At 48.4% G+C, this 24,565-nt stretch overlaps 1 protein-coding gene across 9 annotated transcripts in view; it reads right to left on the bottom strand.

The window, feature by feature from the left end:
- The window catches only part of Veph1 (ventricular zone expressed PH domain containing 1), a 222,698-nt gene that overhangs the window by 121,944 nt on the left and 76,189 nt on the right, over positions 1–24,565 (bottom strand). For 8 of the 9 annotated variants that reach the window (XR_007110145.1, XM_047563393.1, XM_047563390.1 and 5 more), the window contains one exon: positions 21,093–21,302. Coding sequence is in view for 8 of the 9 variants with exons in the window: in XM_047563393.1 (XP_047419349.1) it covers positions 21,093–21,302 (210 nt within the window). In the remaining variant the exon portion in view is untranslated. Of the gene's footprint in view, positions 1–20,679; positions 20,996–21,092; positions 21,303–24,565 lie in introns of those variants that run through there. The other variant, XM_047563396.1, reaches the window with a different exon arrangement.

The raw sequence follows: 24,565 nt of genomic DNA on the forward strand, positions 1-24,565 counted from the left end.
GCACCCCGGCCTCACCCACCATTGCTTTGCTGTCAGTGCAAAGGTCAACACAGCAGAGCAGAAACAGCGTTACTGTGACAAGAGCTTTGACTTTGTGGATCCCCTGAAGGGCCTAAAGGGTGGACCGTAGGGCAATACTGAGGATTGGGCACCCGAGTCGGGTGGGAAACTTTCTGTAACGGAACGGAGAGCGAATGTTTTCAGCTAAATGGGCTGTGGTCTGTCACAGGAAAACAGCTACAGACAACAAGACAATGAAGGAGCAAGGCTGGATTGGGCCCGCAGGCGGTGGGCAGCTGACTGCTGGACTCCATTGCACTGGTCCCAATAGTGACTGACGGGTGCCGTCATCTTGAGTTTTCCACGGTACTGTGGCTCCCATCAGGCAGAGCTCCTCTGTTGTCTTGATCGGGTGGCAGAACACAGTCAGAAGACGGTCCAAGATGGAAACGTGGGGCCTGGTTACAGTAATCAGCCTCCATGCACAGCATGCAGGGATTTGGCCTCTGCTTCCCACCCAGTCCTGCAACCTCGAAGGATGGGCATCCAGCCCAGGTTAATGATTCCGGAGGAGACACCTTGGCAAACGTAGTGGTACAGCCAGCGTGTGGCACAGCCAATGAGGCATCAAGATCCGACTCCAGAGTCCGTTTCCCTTTCTGGGGCTGAGCTGACCCTGGAGCCCCCTGTCTTTCCTGCCTTTGGCGGTATCCCCACTGATCACCGCCTTCTTCCCAAGACGGAGCCTGGGGCTCCTTCCCTGCCCCACCTCCTGTGGGTGGTTCTCAGCCCTGGCTGCACTTGGAATCACCTGGGAGGCCATAAAACTGTGACCCCTTTCCCCATCCCATTTAAGTGCACTGAAGCAGGTGAGGTCCAGGCACAGGAACTTCCGAATCTCAGATAAATCTCACTGCACAAGGGTTGTAAACCACTAATCTACGTAGCATCCTAAAACTCTGAAAATTGGAGAATTTTTCATTTTAGGAAATGTGGATTTGGCCCTATAATTCACACTTTTTCTCTCCTCTGTCTTCAATCAATTTGCAAAAGAGTAATAAAAACCAATGTGTTTGGTTGCCTGAATAAAAATATCTTATTTTCTGAGTATCTGCTGTTTTTTTGTTTAAACATTTTCTTTCTTCACCACTCACCTCTTTCAAGTCCCCACTGACACAAGAGAGGCACGAGTGGGTGGTGAGCAGTGGAGAGCCAACGCGCCTCAGCAGTGGGGCTCTGCAGGCCACCAGGCTCTGCATGGGACCTCCAGAAGCTGGGGTGCTGGCCTCCTTGAGGACGCCTTTCCAGGGTCCTCCCTCTCCAATGATGCCGACTCACTCGCTCAGGACCCAGAGCTGGGAGGGCGGGCACTGGTCCCTCCTCTCACCCCGGTTCTTTGGTTTTGAGAGACAAACTCTTTAATCTAGCTGAGATCTTCCTGGCTTTAGTGTTGAAAGTCCCTTGTCATGGGAACCCATCCATGGTTTGGATGTTGAGTGTCCCCAAAGATCTAGGTGTTAAGGACTTGGTCATCAAGGGTGGGACTACTAGGAGGTGGGGCCTGGGGTCATTGGGGGTGTGTCCTCAAAGGTGGTCATGGGCTTCATCCCCTGAGTCTCTCTCTGGGCCTCCTGGCTCATGACATAAACGGGTTTGCTTTGCTGCACTCCATGGCTCTCCACAGGTCCAAGGCAATGGAGTCAATCAATCATGGGCAAACTGTGAGCCAGAATAAGCTGCAAGCCTCTTTATAAGCTAATTATCTTAGGCATTTTATCATAGCAATGGAAAACTGACTAACGTATGCAACAATCAAGGGGTGGGCAAGTCGTGACTGTCGGGTGGGAGTAAATTACTTCAGCTAAGGGAAATCTGCTTAACAGACTCATTGCAGGTGAACTGAGGATACATCACTTTATATAACTCTCTCCATATACAGTCATGGAATACATACACACACACACACACACACACACACACTTTCATATATGTGTGTAACACACACGCAGCTATTTCTCACTGTCGCCTCAAACACTGAAGGAGGGGACAGTGAAGTGCTGCTTCTCAGGGAAGCACGGGGTGAGGATCTGTGAGCCTCTGGTCCTAGCCTTATGCTTCTGTGAAAGGGCTGCTCATTTGATGCAGGCTGCGGGTTAAACTGAACTCCCTGCAGTGCATCCCACCCTTGATGACCAAGCCCTTAACACTTAGATCTTGGGGACACTCAACATCCAAAACATGGTGATGGGTTCCCATGACAAGGGACTTTCAACACTAAAGCTCATCTAACAGGGACGTTCCCCAGAGGCCCACAGAGACCCTCTTGCCGTCAGGAACGCTAAGGGCTCTTCAGCAGTACGCTTGGGTGGCCCTTTAAATAGCAAAGTCACAAAGATGAGAGAGTGTCACCAAGGTCACAGAAAGAGTTGACTTCCTACAGCACCAGCAGGGACAAGAGGTAGAACTCCACCTTGTCTGTCTCTAGTTGGGAAAATCCGTGCCCACTCTGTGCCTGTCTATGAGGGACCACGGAAACATCACGGTGTTGACTCCAGGTGACAGACACCTCAGTGAGCAGGTGACTGTGCACATATGAAATCGCTGAGGTAGGTAGGTGATAGATAGATAGATAGATAGAAAGACAGATTATAGACCACAGATAGATATAAATGAATAGGTGGGTAGGCAGACCAACTGAGGGATGGATCTTTGTGGTTCTCTTATAAAAGGAAAAACACATTTCATTTGTTAGGATGCGACTTTCTATGAAACCATTGAAATGATCCCAGAGAAAGGCAAGTTGAGCCTAATTTATCAGCTTAATTCAGAGCAGGTAAAATTTTGAGTTTGTCTCCTACATGTCTTCTGGTTCTTCTCTCCTACTTTTCACTGTGGGCTGATTTCCTTATTGCCTTTACCCTCATTGGACTTATCTTTCATTGGTAAACTATAATATATTCAAATCTACAAGACCTTTAGCTGTTTTCTACCCACATCTTAATTCTTCTCCACATTACAGATTGTATGCATGTTGGGACTAATGGCACGTTAACTAACTCAGGCTGACTCCTTACTCCCTGGTGGGTGAGCAAGATCAAGGCCTCAAGGCGGTTTCAAAGCTTAATGATGATAAATCGGACCACCATCAGGGATGGTTAACAACAGTTCCGCGAACGTGATCAGCTCATGCTTGCCATGTAGTCCTATGGCACTCTCACCTGCATGAACCCTCCATGCCTTGCTGACCTTTAAGCTGATTGGTTCCCGCCTAGCCTCCACCCTACATAAAAGCTGTGTGACTTCCTCAATAAATGAGTTCCTGCTGTGCCTCGTGCACTGACAGACCTCCCGGCTCTGGTGGGTTTCCTTTGCCGCCGACACTCATCATCCTGCTCGGCCTCGCATTCTCCTCAGGTGGGCCCTGAGGAGGTACATCAGACCTTGTTGCCTGACAGGGAGCAAAAGTATGTGATGTGACCCAACTCAGGTGTACAGGTTGGAGACTGGGGACAGACACTTGCTTTCACTCTGTACAGCAGAATAAAAACTCTGTGAGTGGAGTTAACATATTGAAATATTTTAATTTTTCTTTCTTGATTCTCCCAATAAAGCCCAATAAAGAGATACCTGAATAATATCATTTTGAAAAGAAAGGATCCCTTTGATCTGAGACAGTACATTAGAGAACTGCTAGAGTGTGAATGTGGTTTGTCCCACAAAGGTTCATGTGCCAGAATTGTGGTCTCCAAAGAGATTGTACTGAGAGGTGAAGGAACCCAGTGGGAAGTGGTTAGGTCAGAGGGCACCACCTTCAGAAGGGATTAGTGCCTGGCTCAAGAGTGGGTTAAGTCTTGGAAGACTGGATTGGTTGCAGTAAGACTGAGCTGCCAAAATGCAAGGCCACCCCACAAATTTGGCTTCCTTCATACCCATTTCTATCAATGCATGATGCCTTCTGCCATGTTGGCCCAGAACAAGGCCCTTGTCAGATGTAGCTGCTCCATCTTGAACTTTCTTGCCTCCACATATGTGAGCTAAATAAACCAGTGTCAGGTGTTTTGTTATAGCCACACAAAATGGACTAAGAAACCATCCCTGAATGAGAAGTGAAATCATGAGAAAGTGAAAGGAGAAATTTATCTGCTTATCTTTCTTAATGGATCCTGATGCTATTGGACAAAACAGGAGTGCTAACTGGAGATGTTGAACTCTGCTTTCAGATCTGCTTGGAGCTGGCTGTGTCTTGGTTGTTATCTGTGACCAATCCCTAAAGATGCCCCTAAGGTCCTTTTGTTTCATTATGTGCATTAACTGCTCAACTTCCATTAGGAGAAGATACTTTTCAGCAGGGCAGGCCTTTGGCTGCTGGCAGGCAGGCTTTGCCCCCCTACCCCTCCTTGTGCACCCCTGTAATGGTTGATTTCACGTGTCAACCTCATTGAGCTGAGGGTTGCCCAGGTTGCAGGTATAGCCTGATTTCTGGGTGCGGCTGTGAAGGTGCTTCTGGAAGAGGTTAGCATTTGAATCAGCAATGGAATAAGGAGGATCCCCATCATGCCATCTGTTGGGGCCACCTGAAGAACAAAAAGGACAGGAGAAGGGAGAATTCTCTCTCCTTCTTTTTGAGCTGAGATGTTCTTCTTCTCCTGCTCTTGATACTGAAGGTTTTAGTTTGGGGACCTTTGGACTCTCAGACTTAACCCCAGCAGCCCTCTGCTCTGCTCTCTGGCTCTCAGACCTTTGAACTAGGACTGAACCGCACCACTGGCTCTCTTGGTTGACCAGTTGGCAGACAGCATATTGTGGGACTTCTCAGCCTCGACCGTTGCGGGCGTCTCTTGCCATAGTCAATCTCCGCCTAAACAGCTCTATCTGCTGTCTCTGTCCCATTGTTCTGTTTCTTAGAGAACCCTAACAGAGCTCCTGCATACTTGTGCAAACTACTTCAAATGCCACCTCTTTGGTGGTTCTCCCTGACTCTTCTAGCCAAAGTTGGCTGCCCCACGCCTGTGCCCCTCAGCCTCTGACCCTGCCCTCCCCTGACGTGCCCACCTGCCTTTTATGTGCCAGGTGAGCTTCATTTCCTACTGTGTCTTGCAAAGTCTGCACCGTACCAGGCTCATATTTGGACCCTCAGTGCCAATACATGTTCCAGCAGGGGGCAATATTTATTGTTTGGAAAATCACCCCCTACCACTCCTGCACACAGGAGCTGAGGGTGGGAAAGTCCCATGTCCTTTAGAAAAATAGGACTTTTCACTTCCTTACTTCCTTTTGAGGGTGGCTGCACCAGTGGATTTTATTTTATTTTAATTTTTGGCAGGACCAGCTTTGCCGTGAGGCCATCTCGAGATATTCTTTATTGGTTGTGTAATTTTCAGCCTCTTCTTTAACCACTTTGGACCTCGGTCTCTTCATCTGTGAACGGGAGCTAGCAGTTCGGTGGCAGATACTTTGGATAACTTTGCAGTCGTATTCCTCCCATCGCGTCTTCCTCAACAGTAGAACCCCATCCTGCTGTAAAGTGAAAATCAAGGCTGCTCGACTCCTTAAGTACGGGCTGAGTTTATGATTGATCCTGGACAACTGGACCTGAGGGAAGCTTTCTGGGGTGGGAGATTGCTGGAAAATGCCTCCCCCCAAACAAAAGGAGACGGGACGGGCCTCTTTTCTTTAGGTAGACTAGCTGCTTCGGCAAGTCCTGCCTGGATCTGGGGTAGCCATTGTGCAGGCGTGAGGGGCAATGTCAGGGAGCCAAGTCAGAAAACCTGAGGATGGCGGAGAGGTGGGGGAGAGAGCCTGTCACCAAGGGTCCTTCATGACATGAGGCGCTTCCAGCAAACCTCGGACCCACCCTGTCTTCCAGGCCTGTCGGGATGGGAGGTGAAAATGCTCCTCCTGTTGAAGTCAGCCTTGGTTGGGTGTGCTGTTACCAGACTCCATCATGTGAGGAATAAGGTAATAATGCCTATAGAGGACCTGGCACGGAGCCGTTGGTGTCAAAATGGTGGCAATCAGAGCCGGGCATGGAGATGCACGCCTGTAATCCCAGTAGTTCAGGAGGCTGGAGCAGGAGGATCCTGAGTTCAAAGCCAGCCTCAGCAACTTTTAGCAAGACTCTGTCTCTAAATAAAATACAAAATAGGACTGGGGATGTGGCTCAGTGGTCAAGAGCCCCTGAGTTCAATCCCCAGTACCTCTCCCCTGCAAATGCTAGCAATCGAAAGGGGAAGTACTGGGGAACAAAGCCCAGCAAGATAGGTTATGCACAAGCACAAACATGTCAGAGGGAACCCCGTGTTATGCCTGATCACAATGCACTAATAGAAACACATCTAAAAATGGTAGCAATCAATTGTATTATAAGTATTATTTTTATAGGATCTGATGATCCCAGAAATATCCATGAAGAAAAAAAATGAAGTTATTTGATAAAGGCTGGGTGTTTTATTATAATGCCAGGCATTTTAATAAAATGCTATCTGGCACATAGTAAATACATTGTAAACCTTCAGTGGGTTTTTTGACATTAGAACATGTGTGTTACATATGAAGGAATATGTAAAAATGTCTGTAAGCATGGAAACAGGAAATTCTCAGCAGCATGGAAGGCGTCAGTGAGCACCTCCTTCCCCACTTCCCTTCCCCAGAGAGCTCCCTGCAGTGAAACCAACATCGGGTTTCAAAAGCCATGTTAACTAGTGGGCCTCACTCTGGAAGAGGTAAAATTCTACCTACCAAAGGTGTGTGGTTCTTGGTCCTACTGTACGCCACAGGTTTTTGGTACCTCTTGTTCTATTTGTCCAGAGTATGAGATGTTAACCTTTAAAATGACATTTCAGATACTCTCATGGACTGTGGGGTTAGAGTCACTTAAAATGCAGAACCACAAAGTCACTAAACACCCCTAGTCCTGCTGTTCTGCTGCCTGAGTCTGGGGTCAGGTGGCTCCACCCCAGCCACGCCCAGGCCTCCCTGAACCACACCCACACTGCACCCCGCAGCTCCCCCTCAGACATCCTCCTGCAGCAGTGGCTTAAACGGTCCCATTGCCTAACATCCGCCCTGGTTTTGAGGGGCTTTCTTTATCTGCGAAGTAGAATTGGATGCAAAGAACGGTGTCGACTGCTCAGGTGCCGGCTCCTGGGAAAGATTTTCTTTGAGTAAATACCAGCCTGTACAGTTCAGGGAACTCACGGCTGTGGTGTGGCCACTCACGACGGGGCTCAGACGCTCTTCCCTGAGTTGAATCTGGCACTGTGGTGACCAGTCACAGACCCTGGACAGGCGACTTCACCCTCCATGCCTCAGTTGACAAAGCAGCGTCTGAGGACTCAGTGGGACAGAGCATGAAGCACTGGGGACAATGCCTGGCACAGTGATGTGCTAGAGAAATGCCAGTGATCAAGACTCAAGTCGAAAGTCCTATGTGGAAGTATGTGAGCTATCAGGAAAACCGAAGCCAGCCGTCTCAGAGCCCTGCGGTCCCTCAGTTTTTCTGAATTCTCTCACTTTGTGACTTGACAATCCGAGAAATGCCCCAACCCCACACCCTGCTCAGCATAAGCACCTGGGGACCAGTGTCTTAGTAACCCGAAAAAACTGTCCTAGAAGGGAAAAATCTCAGCAATTTAACAAGAAAAACCAGTTTCCCTTTTTAAAAAATGTTACTTCATTCAATCAAAACAAATACAAGCTTGTTTTCTTGGTGATCTGAACTCAGTTTTGGATCATTAATTATAGATACCCAATCATTAATTATAGATATCTTGATTTTTTTTCCTTTTTGCAATAATTTCCTAGTCTTTTTCAATCTTTTTCTGCTTTGGAAGTAAAAATTATTCTGTTAGGACAATTTTAATTCTGCAAAAAGTTGCTGTTATTAGAGCAACTTTTTGGCAAGCCATAGTAGGCAAGCCAGCAAAGGCAAAGCTATTCAGTAACTTGTAAATTCCAAGATAATTCTACAACTAACAAATTGCATTTTTTTACATATTGTGATCCCTAGACAGGGATATGCTCCTCTCAACTTAAATATTAGCATGAAATACATATAAAATGTTTGCAAAGAAAGTAGACATCAAATGTGAGTTTCTTGCTCAAAAGCTAAGAAAATATGTTTTTAAACAGAGTCCCAAAACATCAACTGCCTACAATCCTATTTTTGTGGAACAAAGTGGAGAATAAGCCAACAGGCGCCTGGCTAATATCTCTCTTAGATAGATAACCCTTAAATTGGGAGTTGATTAGTAAGATGTCACAGTAGGTTACTTTCCTCATCCCTTGGTCTGTATGTCCTCTGAGGGTAATGAACACATTTTTCTACCCATTGATAATATAAACTGCATTAGAACTGCAACATATTTACATATCCTGAATGGCCACGTAGGGAAATGGAGAAGATACCTCCACCCTTCATTATTTGTAACTCTGTTTGCATGCCTGGGAACGGTCTCCATGGGCATTTGGAGAGTCATAAATCATGCCAGTGAAAATTGCTGTCTGGGCAAAACAATTTTTAAAAATAAATCCAGTAATAAAAGTAAGAAACAGCTGATGGAAACAGATGTATCCTTTGTTTTGCATGAACCTCAAATTTTGTAACATGGCAAAAATTAAACATGAATTGGACTCTGTTCAGCCCTAAGCATTTGGCACGGATGAAGTGAGCGTCCCTGGTGTGGGAAGTACAGGGTCCGGTGGGGGATGAGCAGTTGGGGCTCAGACTTATTTAATGGGGAATTTATTAAGTCTTTCTTTAAAGATGTCTGAAGGAAATTGACTTAAGATATAAATAGGAAACCAGAGCATGGAAGCTGGTTAACTTTATGCCCAGGCTACCTGCAACAATAACGAAACCAAGTACATGGTGTCTTCCCTTGGATTGATTTTTTTAAAGGGCAAAACTCTGGACTTGGTCTGAGGTCAAATAAATTTTTCTAACCCCCTTTGTGTACAATGAATCAAAATGCAGTCTGTAAAAATAAAAAAATAATTAAAAAATTACTTTTCCCCAAAGAGTATTTAGTGTGACTAGCTGATGTTTCAAAACCCGAATCTCTCTATTTGTGCTGAATTTACTTTCCAGCATCTTTTCATTACATTACACAATACTTACACATCTTAAAGCCCCAGAAGTCCATCTAATTTGAGCTTTGAAATGGTGTTGCTTTGTGGATTCAGAAAAGATTTAGAGGTTCTATAGTTCAGATTTACTCTCTAAAAACCAGGAGCTTGGGAACATAGCCTCTTAAAGGTAAATCTTTTGTGTTGGCTCAAGGGACCCAGAATGAATCAAATTGAGCCAGGATTTCTTCTTCCAACATGCACAGTCCCTTCATGTAAATGACCTCTCATTGATTATCCCAAACAATGGCCCCACTATTTCTTCTGCATCAGTTAAAGAAACTTTTTGAAAGACCACTGGAGACTTAGCATTGAAAAACTTCTAGAGAACTCAGAGCAGCCCATCTTTAATTACCCAATATTTGTTTAGCAAACGTGTCGTGATCACTGAGTGAGAGTAAAGAGAACCACAGCCTTTCTGGGCCAATCACTGGAACTGTTTTAAGGAAAGATGTTGTTGTTGGTCCAAACAAAGAAAAGATGGAGAGGAGGAAGAAAGAGAAAGGGAAGGCGGGAGGGAGAGAGAGGAAGGAAGGAAGGAGAGACGGAAGAAAGGAAGGAAGGGAGGAAGGGAGGGAAGACAGTGTATTTAAAACTTTTGCCAGGAAGAAATAAGTACTTGCTTTTGGTTCCATGGAAAAAGGAGCAATATGCTAAAATTTAACTCAGCTGAACTGTACATCAGCTACAATTGAACTTTCCACAATTTACTTATTACATGACATAATTTACTCATTACCTAATTAGATGTAAGGGACTTACTTATTTTCAGAAGAAATAGCCAGAAGGTTTAACTTGTGGTAGTTGAAATAAAACTCCCAAACTATGAACTAGACAGAAATATTTGGGTATTATTTTATTACTTGCAGGGAAGAATGAAATGGAAAATGCTTTTTGAAAAGTATAAAACTAGTTCTTCACCCATGGATCCCTACAGCTCTCCTTGTCTTTCTTCCTGAATGTTCTCGTGGGTTGTTCTTTTTTAGGGGCGGTGTCTTGTAGCAACTCTGTTCCCTTGTGAGCTGCTTTAACTGCTTTCTGAAAGGAAGCTGGGATGAACGAGTGAGTGAGTGAAATCAAACGGCAGCTTCCAGGAGGGGCTGTGGAGGTGGCCAGGGTGCCATGCTGTCCGAAGAAAACAATCACCCTCCCAAATTGCTTCTCGCCCATTGTGAGCTCACCTTTATGTGAATGTTGCAACACAGAGTTTAGGGACTTTAAATAGGGTTGGCTGTGGTCTTGAGTGCCCAGCCACCTGTCATGACCCCTGCAAAGGAGCCAGAGTTCATGTGTCTTACCTTTGAGGTCATCGGGCTTCCTGAGAGGAGGAAGGCAGATTATGCCTGGCAGAGAGATTTGTAACTTTGTAACCCTAGCCTCCAGTATGACGGTATGTACTAGTCCTGATGGTTGGTAGCTTATATAGTTGGAGGGTCTGTCTCCTTCCCAGGTCATGCTGAAATGTAGTTACCATCGTAACAGTATTAAAGCATGGGACCTTCAAGAGGTGATTTGGCTGTGAGGACTCAGCCCTCATGCCTGGATTAGGGCCGTTCTCTGGGGAGTGGGTTCCTTTTGAAAGGATGGGCTTGGACACCATTTGTCTATCTCTTACCCTCTCTTGTCCTTCCCCTTGATCTTGGACTTCCTGGCCTTAGAACTGACAGCCAGTAATTTCTGATCATTACAAATCACCTGGTCTGCCATACTCTGCTGTACAGTGCAAAACTGATGTAGGCAGAGGAAGCAGACCGGGCACTGGAGTGGGGTGCAGCCACTGCAGAGACTGTGGCTCTGGGGAGCGTCTGCATGAGGAATGAGAAGCTGGATGAGGCAGGGACAACCTGTGGGAGAAAGAGGTCTGCCCTCTGAAGCAGAAGGCAGAGGAAGGAAGGGCCATGGGAGTGTGGACAGAGTAGTCTGATCCGGGACTTGAAAATCAGCCACACTTAGAAAATAAAGATGTCGTCATGGAAACTCTGAGTGCTGCTCAGCTCCAATTTATTAATCTTAAGTAACAACTGTGTCTTCATTGATTTTAGATTTACTTGCTTCTTAAAAAAAACCAATGGATATTGAGATTTTTTTTTTTCCATTATAATTTCTTACATGTTCCCTGCATGTATTCATGTAGACAACACCAGTCTCCCCGGTCAACACCAGGAACTATAATGTGGACATTGCAGGGTGACAGTCCCCTCCCTGCTGATAAGCCAACTGTAAGTACATCTTTTCCTGTGGGGCTGTAGCTCAGACCCTGCAAACCAATACTAAGCTCTCAACTCAGTATAAAAAAATTAAGACTTAAATTTTAAGATAAATAGAGAAGAAGCTGAAATGCAAATGTCAGTCTGAAACAGCACAGTGCTGACCTTGCACCAAAGTCCACCTGCTTTCAAGGGCTCTCTTCCTAGTTTTGAGAGTACAAAGGTAGGAGAACCTTGTATCATAGACACCTCTCTGTGGGACCCCGCAACCAGTTTGGGGTTTGCTTCCAAATCCTCACAATAAACATTTAAATCTCCAAAATCAAAGTTTGAGCAGTAGGCACATCTTGTACTATTCCCTCTGACATCTGTGTGACACCGTGGGTTAGGAGCACCCCCACAGAGTGGATGGAGGAGGGGTGCTAAGCACCCCCACAGGAAGGAAGCCATCTTGGATTTGGCCCAGGGTGGGGCACTTCCACGGGAATAGACAGCAAAGCCCTGCTCAACAGCACCGAGTAGATTCATTAAGCCCAGCGCTCCTGCTGTAGCTTGCACACAGCAGGTGTGAGATAAATGCTCATAACTCTATAAATAAATAAAGGTTGATGTTTCCTGGGTTCCCATTCACCCAGCACTGCCGAAGCTGATGCTTTATAAAGTTCACGGATTGTTTGCACTGAGGCGAACGGGTCTTCCACAGAAAGCTTAGGAGTGACTGGGAGACCAAGTGCCCGTCGTGGTGCGTGGGCACACAGTGTGGCCTCGCCCAGCTCTCTGGGTCCTGGGGAGCACCGCATCCTACACATCCATGTGCCTGCACATCACCAGGGAGTTTGTCACTTTGCAGTCTCTTCCTAGTTCCTGGGTGACACCCGGTGCTGCCGGTCTGAGGACCGCACTGTGGGCACCATGTAGGAGGCAGAGCACCACGTGGAACCTGAGAGCCAGTAGCCACAGCTGAGGACTGGAACCCAGCGGCTGTGGTCCTCCTGGCCCTCCTCACACACAACCTGCCAGGCCGTTGATGCCCTGGGCTAGTGCAGGCCCTGGTGTGCAGCCAAGTTCCAGTCTTACACACCGTTGGCCGGTATCTGTGGGCCTCCTGCTATGGCCCAGCACCCGGACAGGCCGTGCTAGAGGCCCCACAAGGCTCTTCCTTCAGAGTGGGCAGGGACTGGGTGTAATCACGAGCTAAGCGAATGGCAACCAAAGGCACCCAGAGGACCTGAGATGCTACACTGCTGCAGATGTGCACTCTCCAATGTCCAGAGCCGGGCAGACCCCAACAGCCTGGGATGGCGGTTGAAATGCCTTTGTCTTGGACTGGGGTCCCCAGACCCAGACAGACCCTGAAATGAGGTAAGTGAAAATCATTTATTTGGAAACTTCAGGGAACCAGAAGGGGAATGGGAGAGTGAGAAAGAGGTGGGAAGCGGCTCAGAAAGCTCTCTGAGGAATTCTGTGGCCAGTTTATCTCAAGTGAGGCCATATTGATGCCCAACTCCCGCACTGGTCGTAGGGATTAGGGGCAAGGGGAGGAGAGGCCATTCTTCACAAGTGCATCCTGCCGAGGACGTCGGCATAGCAGCCTGAGGAGCTGGGGAAGGCCATGGGGCAGGGGGATGCAGATGCTGGCAGTTGGAAATAGCAGGTTTTTGCAGAAACTATGTAGGTCTGAGGGCAGGGGGCAGGGCTAGGCTGGCCATCTTAAAACAGCAGCAAGATGGAGCTGGAATTAGCCACTACTTCAGCCTCTTCACCCCAGCTGCTGTCGATGCCTCTCCTCTCTGGATTAATTAACCTCTAGGCTTATAGCCCAGAAGGACACCCCTAATTTTAAAGGCACTTTCTGTTCTCTTTGGGGTGGCACCCACCAACTTCCCTCACTGGCACCAGTGTAAGAAAGCCAGACGGTCCCCTCTGAAGAGACCATCCAGGGGGCTACTCTTCAAAAGTGCAGGGACCAGGCTGCCCATCTGCGGCCCAATGCCAGGGGAGACTGATCAGGTGAACACCCTTCAAGCTGCTTTGCGGCATCCTGGGGATTGCCAAGCTCCCAGTCACAGCGGAAGAAGGGCCCTTTGTGGCCTGGGTCAGCTGGGCCCAAGAGGATTCGATAATTACAGGCATGGTTGAAAATTGTTACAACATGAAACTTTGGTAACCGTTACTTACTATTCTGTATTTTCAACTGTTTTAGGGGCCTGTTTGTCCTTTTCCTGGCTCTTGGTTTTCTTGGGAACTCTGGGGTATGTAGGATCATGTTAACATAGCTGCACTATGAAGAAAAAAAGACTTTTCCAAGACCACGTGGGCAGAGTGGAGAGAGAAGGAAGCAAACAGGAACTGTCTGCTAATGAATGTGAGTTCCCATGATTGACCCCGGTCCACGTCCAGCCCACCCCTCTCCTCCCTCCCACCATTCAGCCTATGCTCCAAGCGCTCAGAGCTCCTCAGGCTTTGCAGAAGACCCGAGGCCTTCCCAGAGGAAGGCCCCGTTTACAGGTGCTTCCTGCAGATCCCTTCCGCCCCTTCCCCAACATGCCTCTATTATCCTACAGACCCCACTTACAACACCTCCTCCCCCAGTGCAGGATTAGTTCCTTCTTTCTTGATCCAGTTCAAAATTCAGAAGTAGCAGGTGCCAAGTTACATCCTAACATCTGTCCGTACATCTTCCTCACCCTCATTTCCTGGGTGCTCCTCTAGGTCAGGAGTCCCATCCTCCCCTTCTCTGTGGGCCGACTGCCAACACTGGGTCTCGAACCCAGAAAGAATCAACAACTCAGCCCTGTGTCATGGAGGGAGGGAGGATCAGGAGTAAGAGCACTCTTATTTGAAAGTATATTTTATTTCTAACACTTTGTTAGAGATTTAGTGTTAGTATTACTAATGATTAGTGTGGAATCTTTTTATGATATAGAAAATAATATTTTCATTTTAGAAAAACGTAAAACCTTCCCCAGTTGATGGCAGTTTGTAGTGTTTTAAGCGGCAGCCCGCTGCGCCAGCCAAGACTTGGGAACATGAATCCCTGGTCACTGAGCCTACTAAGGTTTTAACTCAGTTCCTCATCTTTGGGGAAACCGTGGTCCAGCACAGTCCGCCCCTCGTGGAGTGGCCCGGATTCTTCAGTCTCGGTTTGCAGGTTCAGGTGGGACTGTCCCCGCAGCTGCCTCACACAGGATGTTTTCCACAGTCAGGATGTGCAGGACGGCACCTTCTGCATTCTTTTCCTTTTCCTCCCCAAAGTGTTTTTGTAGGCCTGCCGGATGCCACAGAAATGCGACCTGGGCAAAATGTGTGTCACTTCTTTAATTGACCAGTGTCCATGACTCTGAGCCCAGAGAGGAAGTAATAAACACGTCCTGGTGCTGGGCCAGCATGTTCCAGCCAGTCAGAGAAGCAAGGCGGAGGGCACAGGATCTAACACCCAGGATGGCATGGCTGTGCTGGGCAAAGCCACTCACTCCACACAGGCGCCGACTAGCAGTCTCCAGCTAAGGAGAAGCAAGTAGCCATGGCCTTCCTTCATGCGCTACCTGATCATTGCAAAAGCATTCGAAAGCCTCTCATTTCTGCTTCACCAGAAATGAGAACCTGGCATAGGGAGAACCTGGTACCTGCTGCTGTCTGCCTTCTGCAGCCCAGGGCCCCAGGAGACTCGAGCATATGCCAACCTGGCTTCAGTTCAGTTACTTGGAATGTAAGTAGAACGGGATGCTAATTTCAGCCTGTCAGGTTCAAGTCTGAGGGTGCATATTTCTCATGCAATTAGAGTCCTGGGCCATGGCAATGAAGTACAGTGTTGACATTAATTGGTGCTTACTGTTTGCTGGACACCACTCTATACAGATCAACTTACTAAGCCCATACAACAAACTTAGGAAGTATAATATTGCTAGGTCTACTTGATAGATGAGGCAGCTGAGACAGGAGAGGGGATTCGCCTTGCCTCAGGCCACAGAGCTGCTCTCCGGCTGAGTCAGGAGTGAGACAGGTGGGCTGACTCCAGCCCCTGCTCTCAGTCACCACGTGACACCACCTCGCAGTACAGTGAGCTCATGCACGGGGTGGATTCGTCCAGTGTTCAGGCTGTGGCGATGGACAGGAACACAGTGTAGGCCATGTCACGTGCCCAGGCTGCTGTCATACTCGGGCACCCCTGTCTGCTTCAGCCAGTTGGCTGCCTCCCACGGGTTCACCTATGGAAACCTCTTTTCACGCGACATTCAGACTCATCTTCCACTTGGGGCACTTAGCAAGGAGCCAGGATCATTCAGTATCTTATATGGCCAGGCCTTGGCACATGCTTCCTGGATGTCCACCCCGTGCTCCCCTCTCTGTCACCTGTCGCCTGTTAGGTAGGACAACTGTGGCGGCTTTGGAGTAGTACATCCTTTCCCTGTTGTGGACACACAGTGCTTGTGCACGTACGACGTAGAATGGATGTTTTGGTTCTTCTTCAGTCGCATCCCCTAGAAGGACCACACAGAGACTCGATCTAACGAGAGTGTCCCGAGAGGGTCCAGCCTTCCAGGGTTTAGTTAACCACACCCTGAATTCTCCCCCATTCTGTTGGCCCCAAGTGAATTCAGATGAATATGGTGGGATTTCTTTCCTCTAGAAGCTCAGAAACTCATGGAGGACAAACAGATCTGTGGAGATCACAACTCGGAGAAGCTGAAACGTCATGGGGCGCAAGCCGGCGCTGGGGGAGAGGACAGGGTGACACACCTTGCCTGAGGACACTGGGAAGACTCACACAGGAGGCAAGGTTCCAGGAAAGGAGGAAGAGCCAGTCAGGGGGTCCCTGAGGATAGCACAGCGTGTTCAGGGAAGAGCGCAAGATGCCCAGGAGACAGAAGGCAGGAGGTGGAGGAGCCTGGGCAGGGGAGAGGGGAGCCCAGGGCAACCCGGGCATTCCACCCTGTCCTGCAGGCAGCAGGCGAGCCCACAGAGGACTTCGTGTGAGGAAGCGGGATGGCACTTGCATTTTTAGGAAGAAGACTGGTAACTACGGAGCCACATGGCTCGGCGGACGCCCACTCCTCCCTCGCTGCTCTCTCCAGAGGGCAGGGCCATCGCATTGCTGCTGCTGTTCTGTTGTTAGCCCAGGTTCACCAAGCCTGTGCCGTATGTCAGTCATGTGCGAGGTGTCTGCTATGAACTTTTGGAGAGGGACCCTCAGGAGCCGCAAAGAAGTCACTTCTGACGTCCAGAGGTATCGTTGAAATCTTCTCATTTGAGAAAAACAAAAGGACCCGTGTGTTTTTGCTGTGTTTAGGACATATCTAAAACAGGCTGCTTCTTGCTTACGACTTTGCTTCAGCACAGGCAGAGCAAGTCCTGGAGTGATGGAGAGCCGAACGTGACCTTCACCAGGCAGAAAGGTGCACCTCAAGGGCTACACTTCTCCAGCTGCCCCAGAATCACAGCCTCTGCGCTGCAGTCCTTTCACTTGAACTCTGTATTTAATAGATGTGCTCTTGGTGCAAGCACGCACTTGGAGATGGTCTGTGAGTCATTACGTGGCCTCCCAGGGCGACACAAACGCTACACAGCCACTAAACGCAGCTTTGTTTAAACTTGGGCAAAAAAAGATCTCTGAGCTAATTTGAGGGATAGAGAAAATAAGGATTTTGCTTTTTGTTTTATAGATGCAATTTTCCTGTGCCGGGTGACACAGATGGAAAAATCAAGATGCTGCTATCGAGCTGTTGGAAACAGTGCCCACCCAGATGGGCCCTGATTGCAAAGACAAGCCTGCCTGGTCAGGCTCAGTGGGCAGCCTGCAGTTCCTGCCTCTGGCTTCACGCAAGCACAGAGGGTGAGGCCCAGGCCCGCAAACGCAACTTGCATGTCTCCGGCCGACCCCACCCCACCCCACAGCCGTCTGTGGACCAATGATTGCGTGCTTTAAGCAGACCTCCCTGGACGATCAAACCAGGGGATTTTTCTGGAAGCCAGGAAGCAAGAGAGGGGTCTCACAACAAGCCCCAAGCTGTACATTTCAGCAGTTGGGCAAGACTTTTCTGTATTTCTGAAACCTTTTAAATCCCAGCAGTGAAATGAATGGCTACTTTGAACCCCTGAACACAACTGAAACTTTTGCTTGGGTGTCAAAGAGAAAAAATTCTAATGAAGTCTGTTTTTAGATGAGACCAGGGCAGGATGGGAGAGAGGCTCCTGGGACCAGCGCTCACTCAGGGCCTATGTGTCTCATCATGAGGACACCTGGTGCCTCTGTTACTCCCACGGTCCGTTATCTCCCCGTGACCCACACTCTCCACACAGAAGGTGGTGGGGTGTTCAGGGAAGAGATTCTGCCTCTCTCTTTCTTGCAATTCCTGCCCCATAGGTGTCCGGGACACCATACTGGACTTCTGCCTTCACGCCCACCTCTCCATGTACCTCAATAACTTCCCATTTCTTTTTGAAAAAGCCTGGATAGAAACACTCACCCAGGTATGACTTGCCTGTTGAATTTGTTCTTTAGGGATATTGCTCCCCAAGTTTTTCTTTATAAAGTTTAATAAATTTAATTAAATTAAGCAGGTATTAGCTTCTCAGACAATCAGATTTATTCTTGGGACATCTGAGCTATACAAGGACATTTGAAACCGGGCATGGTGGCACACTCCTGTAATCCCAGCGGCTCCAGAGGCTGAGGCAGGAGGATCCCAAGTACAAAGCTAGCCTCAGCAACTTAGTGAGGCCCTAAGCAACTCAGCCAGACCCTGTCTCTAAATAAAATATTAAAAGGGGTTGGGATGTGATTCAGTGGTTAAGTGCCTCTGGGCTCAATCCCTGGTACCAAAAATAATAAAAATTTTTAAAAAGTAGTAAAATAGAAGGACATTTGAAGGGTAAGACTGCAGGCCTTAGACATTAACGAGACAGGTATTATTTCGGAGCGAAGGAGGCTGCCTGACATTTGTGGATGAGTCGAATAGCCTGGTCCTAACCTGATCAAAGAACGTCAGTCAGAAGGGAGATGTTCCTGGGTAATGCTGTTGTTTTTGAGGACAGAAAACAGACCCAGAGAAATTAAATGACCTGATCAGCTGCAGAGACCTCTGCTTGTCCTTCACTAGTGCTCCTGCCCTCTGTCCATGACCTGGGCATGTGGCTGAGGCTGGTTCCAGCCTCCCTCGTGTGGCTGCGACACACTCAGCCCGTGGGGTGAAACCCAAGGTCAGGAGGAGTCCTTCTCTCCTGTCCCCTTCCTGCCGCTGAGATTCTGATTTGATGGGTGGAGACAGTACCTCCTGGACCATGAGTTGGAAGCCACTTGCCCTGCGTGTCCTCAGGGACGGCGGCACACCAAGGCAGGAGCCTGCCCCTGGGATGTGCAGCTCTGGACGGACTGCCGCTTGGACATTCTGAGTGAGGGAAATAGATGCCTGTTTCTGTTTAACTCACTGCTGTTTGCGATTTTTTCTGTTACTCTCTGTCAAACCTAGCCTACCTGGCCATACCAATCATCTAGAAAATTATTAAATTGATTAGTAATAGCTCTCCGGAGGAGGTCAGGAGGGGTGATAGGTAAGGCATGATTCTGAGTCTATCCCTTTAAAAGTTCTGAGTCTATCCCTTTAAAAGTTCTGAGTCTATCCCTTTAAAAGTTCTGAGTCTATCCCTTTAAACCTTCTACGTTGGGGGATCCCGAGGAATGATCTACAAATAGCTACAGCAGAATTGCCCTGGCAGATGGTCCCATAAATTCAGATTCCTGGGCCCCTTTTCCTGGAGATTTTGATTTAGTGGCCATTCTATGGGGCCCAAGACATTGCTTAAAATCCCCCTATGTAATCCCGGTATACAGTTATATTTGACAATTATTTGATGGATAACTGTTCTCTGCTGATTGTTGAGGCGATTAGAACCACCAGAAAATTTTGTTTGGAGGGTGAAAAGCAAACATGATTGAATTCTGAAATAAATCCCACTCCTCTTTCTGTGTTTGTGGGTTCTGCCTTCATGTATTTAACCAACTGTGGATAAATGTTTGGAAAAAACTTTTGCCTGTATTGAATATGTGCAGATGTTTAAAGATTATTATTCCCTAAACAATATAGGATGATAACTATTCCACCGCATTTGGTGTCGTACGTCATACAGAGAGAGTTCAGAATGCACTGGAAGGTGTGTGAGGATCTTAGGCGATGCTGTACCATTTTACACAGGGATGTGAGAATCTGCGGAGTTCAATCTCCTCAGGTCTGGGGACCTTCCCCAAGGAAGCCCAGGGAACTGGTATCCTCAGGTAACTTGTCCCTCTTCTTCCTGCACCCACTGACAGCACGTGAATGTGGCCACCAGCCCACTCTCGGGCCAGCCTCAGCTGAGATGCCCCACAGCAATGTGACTGCGTGTGGTGGTCTGTGTGTGGGTGGCCTTGTTTTGGATTTTTAAATTTCCAGTTTTCCTGGGAGGTGAGTCCCCTCCAATATGCATTGCTACACATTAGTGAATCATAAATGTGTCTGTGACAAAAAGAACTGCCGTGTCAGAGCTCTTTTGAAAGGTTCCAGGGTCTCAATCTCAGAGGTGGAAGTTTCTGGTTCTTGCAAAGATCTGCAAGGTCAGCAGAGTCCGTCAAGCAGCTGCCGGCTGAGGTGGCCCAAGAACACACAGCAGCAACTGTGCCAGTCAGGGAAAGCAGCACCGGAAGGCAGAGGGTGGCAGGTGCAGGACATTCTCAATGAATGGAGGCCTCATACTAAGCAGCAAGTCCACACCAGAGAAACCCTGTCCAGGTCATCTCACGAGTGGGCTGCTCCCCTCCAGGGAGGCCGGAGGAGGGCCCTCCGCCAGGGGCAAGCCCGGGACTCAGGGGCTTCCCACAACTCTCCGCAGAAACAAAACAGAATGGCACCAAAGATGCATTTTTAAGATAAAATTTGAAAATGAATTTTAAGGATATCAAAGATGTAACTCCAACTTGGTCACTAACTGGCCCAGTCAAGGTGTGGGTAAGTCACAGAATCCTTCTGTTTTTAAAATTTTATCTTGTGCAGAATCAAGGCATTGAACTTGATGAACTATGAAATTCCTTTTAAAAGCTGGACGATTTTGTATTTATCTAATAGCTAATTACATGCAAGTGAATTACATGAAAACTTCTGTCAACTACCTATTTGCACTTAATGGAATAAAAACCCTAAATCCCAATATAAACTCATCAGAGAGACACATTTTGTGTGTGCATGCAGGTGCATGCACCTAAATTTCTAGAAACTTCTTCTTCACTTAATCCCCACAAACTCTGATGGCATTCTCTTGTCCCTGCTGAAACATGCCACTTATGTAAATATTTAGGCTAGATCTTTTAAACATCCACAGAAGTTTATTTCACTCTCCCAAGTGACATCATCCAGAGGGCTCAAAGCACGCTGAGCCAAGCCTCACAACACGACAGCTTCCGGCTGTCGGGAGCAGGTAGACCCCGAGGAGGTCCAGTCCTGTGCTCCCAGGTTAAGTGGAGTCGCTACCAAAATGGAATACAGCTCTTTTATGGGCCGCTGCTACCACAGTAATCTGAGTCTGTCCTCGCACCCTGTTCATGGTGACCCTCCTCCTTCCTCAGGTGATGGACTGGCACAGAAATCCTCACTTCCTGAACTGTCCGAGGTTCAACCCAGAGGCCACTGTCTCTGCAAAAGGTTTGAAAGAGAAACGGGAACCAAGAAGTCCCAGGACAAAGTGGAGATCATGAAGGATTCAGGGAAACGGAAAGGAAAACCAACTTACTTCATCCACGTGCCCGACAGCGCCATAGATCCTGGCCAGTTGTCTGATGAGGCAGGGGAACCTCTCCCCAATCTCCTTCAGCCTTGGAAGGAAGCTGTCCAGCGCCGCTGGCTCGTAGCCTGCAATCTCTGTGAGGATGTTTAGGATGACGTCACTGTGGGTTGCATCCTCCAGATGCCTGATTAGGAAAGGAACACACTTCTGAACCACCTACAAAGAGAGAGGAGAGGAGGGAAGAATGAAGAAATGGAGAAAAGCAGTGAAGCAGAATCGATTTCCAAAGCCAACATGTCGAGTATTAAAGCTGCACTCAACACACCTCGGATGATCATCCTCGATGGGACATAAGCAAATCTCTGGACCTTGGAATCTACAATTCACAATAGAATCTTCAGGGTTATTGGTTGCTTTCTCTTTTAATCTGTGCCCTGTGTTGCAGAGAGCAGGTTATAAAATGCTGAGATGCTGCTACTCGTAAATCTAGTTTTGATGTGTTGTATCCGAGGAAAGTTGCATCCCCTGCGACAACCCTGGGAGCTGCGATTCAGAGGACTTAACATAAGTACGTAAGGGGTCCTTGGTGACTTTACTCAAAGGCTTCAAACTGGCAAAAGATTACTTAGAAATGTTTAGTAATAAAGGAAAGAGCTCCCATATTTTCTTCAATTTTCCATTTTGAAACAAGAACAAGAAGATAAAATTATTGAAGCAAAATGATTTCCACCATATTCCCACTGCCTTTCCTTGATTCTAGTGCTTTTATGAATATAAAGATGAAATCATTCAAGTTAGAAAATGTGACTTTTTTTTTTTTTTTGGTACCAGGGATTGAACTCAGGGTGCTTAACCACTGAGCCACATCCTCAACCTTTTTTATTTTTAATTTAGAGACAGGGTCTCACTAAGTTGCTTAGGGCCTTGCTAAATGGCTAAGGCTGGCCTCGAACTTGGAATCCTCCTGCCTCGGCCTCCTGGTTGCTGGGATTTCAGGTGTGGCCACCATGCCTGGCTCTCCCTTCATTTCTTAAAGTCCTTCTCCTTGACCTTGCTATCAAGATAGAAGCTTCACATGCCTTTTCTGAAGTGATTCCTCTCCGGCTTTTCACTTAACTCCCTGCCTACGGGTCCTCCCTCCCTCCCACAGCCTGCTCCCATCACAGATCACCATGGTGCTGAACTGTCCAGGCGGCTCTCGGGCCCTGCTGGGCTTGCTCCTGTGTTGGGGTTTTACCCCTGGGGCTTGCTGCACCTGGAACGCTCGTTCGTATTTGCTAGATCAACTCCTGATCATTCTCAAGGCCTCAGATTAACTGCTGCTTCTTCAGAAGCTCTCCTCTTCCCCCGTCAGTCTAGGGCCCTGCAGAGGCTCTGCTGTGCCCTCTGGGGCTCTGCGTAGGTCCTTCTTGCGCTCCCTCTTACTGCAGGTCTAGACTGCTAGCCAGGTCCACCAGGGGTACCCATGCCCAGGGCACAGCCTGTCTGGAAAGTGGGTTATTAAATATTTAAGGGAAAAAAAAATCAAAAGCAGGCAAATCTAAATGATTTTGAAGGGTAGTACTAAATATCACTCCCATCCCAGAGCTGCTGAATGGTCAGTTAAACACAATTGCTGTCATGAGTCACGTTAAAAGATGGTTCTCGGATAAGCAGGACTGTGTGTAGATGAAACTTCCTGACACATCCAGCCCTTCGGGGGAAGGACAAGGCTAGTTCCTGGTGAATGGCCCATGTGAGCCCTCAGTCCGCTAAGACAGTCAGCCTGTGCATCCGGGAGGGCCTGTGTCCCGCTGAGACACCAAGAGAGGCCCCGGGCACACAAGGCACAAGTGTCAGCCAGCCGCTCCAGGTCAGGCAACATCCCTAAGCAAGCCTTCCAGAAACGGAAAATGCTCGCACATTTCCTGCCCACTCCCATAAATTTTGGTTTCCCATCCCTCACTCTGCAGGTCCTGTTCTGGAACACCAAGGCCTCTGAGACGTGTGCTTCTAATCACATCAATTTTGTTTTAAAATTTACACTTCAGCCATCTATCGCACACCTCACAAGAGCGGGATGTATCTGTTGCCTCAAAGAAAAAGACAAAGAAAGGAAAGAAGGAAGGAAAGGGCACACAGATAGCCTGGGCACAGAAGAGAAGCGCCGAGTTTATAAACAAAGCAATAACAATTTTACCAAAAAACAGAAGTTCATTATTTTGCTTTGAATTCCTAATAATCCAACCTTGACTAAGATGGTGGTAAAAAAAAAACGATGCTTCTTGAAGTTCATCGCATACCTGAAAGAAAGGTGCTGCTTTGGGCTTCAGACAGATTATTCCTGGATCAGGAGGACTTTATTTTCCAAACTCAGTGCTGCCTCAGGGGAGCTGGCTCCATGCATCAGAGAAAGTTCAGTCTGCTGCGGGCAGAGCCACCACTGAGCACCGATGGCTGCAAGTGCCAGCAAGTGGCTGGCATGCCGCAGGCCCTTCCAGGATCACAGAAGGAGCCTCCAGGCTGGCCTCCTGCCCCGTCTCTGCCTTCTGTTCAGCCTGCTCAGTGCCACCAGAGGACCCGTCCCCAAACCCCAATCTGATCACATGGTCTCCCTGAGAGACTCAAAGCTCTCCCGTGGCCCTGGGTGGGCCTGGCAGGGTCACGGCCCTCCAGACCTTCCCAGCGGGCACTCGTTCTGCCTTTTCCCGAGGCCCTGCTGCACGGCACTGGCCACCACGGTGGTTGAACACAGAGAGGCGTCTCACACTTGCAAATTCCGCCTTCCCTCCGGCCTCCCCTTCCACACCAGGACCAGGGCTAGACTCCCGCTGCAGGTGCATGTCGCTGGCCCAAATGCTTCGCGAACCCACCAGGTAAGCATCAGGCTGTTAGATCTGAAGTTCCACCGGGGGCTCTGTGGAGGGGATGGAAGCGCCGACCCTCAGCCTCCCTCCTGCCTCACCCCTGCCCCTCTCTTCCTGCTCCTGTCTTTTTGCACATCCTGGCCCACACATGGAGGTCACCTAAGCCACTCCTTGGGGACACGAGGTCACACTGCCAGCTTGGCTTGTCCTCTAAAGACCCTCTGGACAGGCCTGAGTGCCCAGGCCTGTATGACCCATGGAAGCAGATCTGTGTTGTCCAGGAACAGTCCAAGGCCCCGGTCACCTGCGTGTCAGTCAGTGCTGCCTCCATGGGACCAAAATACCTGACGTGAACGACCTGAAGGAGGAAAACTGATTAGGACTCATGGTTTCAGGGGTCTCAGGCCATGCTGGGCAGCTCCACTGCCGTGGACCTGAGGTGTGGCAGAGCATCATGGTGAAGGGTGTGGGGAGGACAGCTGGGAAGAAGGAGGAAAGGAGGAGAGACAGAAGGGGCCAGGGACAAGTCCCCAGGGCATGTCCCCAGCCACCTACTTCCTAACTAGGTCCTGCCTCCTAAAATTTCTACCACCTCCAATAATGTCGTCAAAGTATCGATCCATCCATGGATCC

Source organism: Sciurus carolinensis, chromosome 9 (assembly GCF_902686445.1).
Source record: "Sciurus carolinensis chromosome 9, mSciCar1.2, whole genome shotgun sequence".
Taxonomy (NCBI): Eukaryota; Metazoa; Chordata; class Mammalia; order Rodentia; family Sciuridae; genus Sciurus; species Sciurus carolinensis.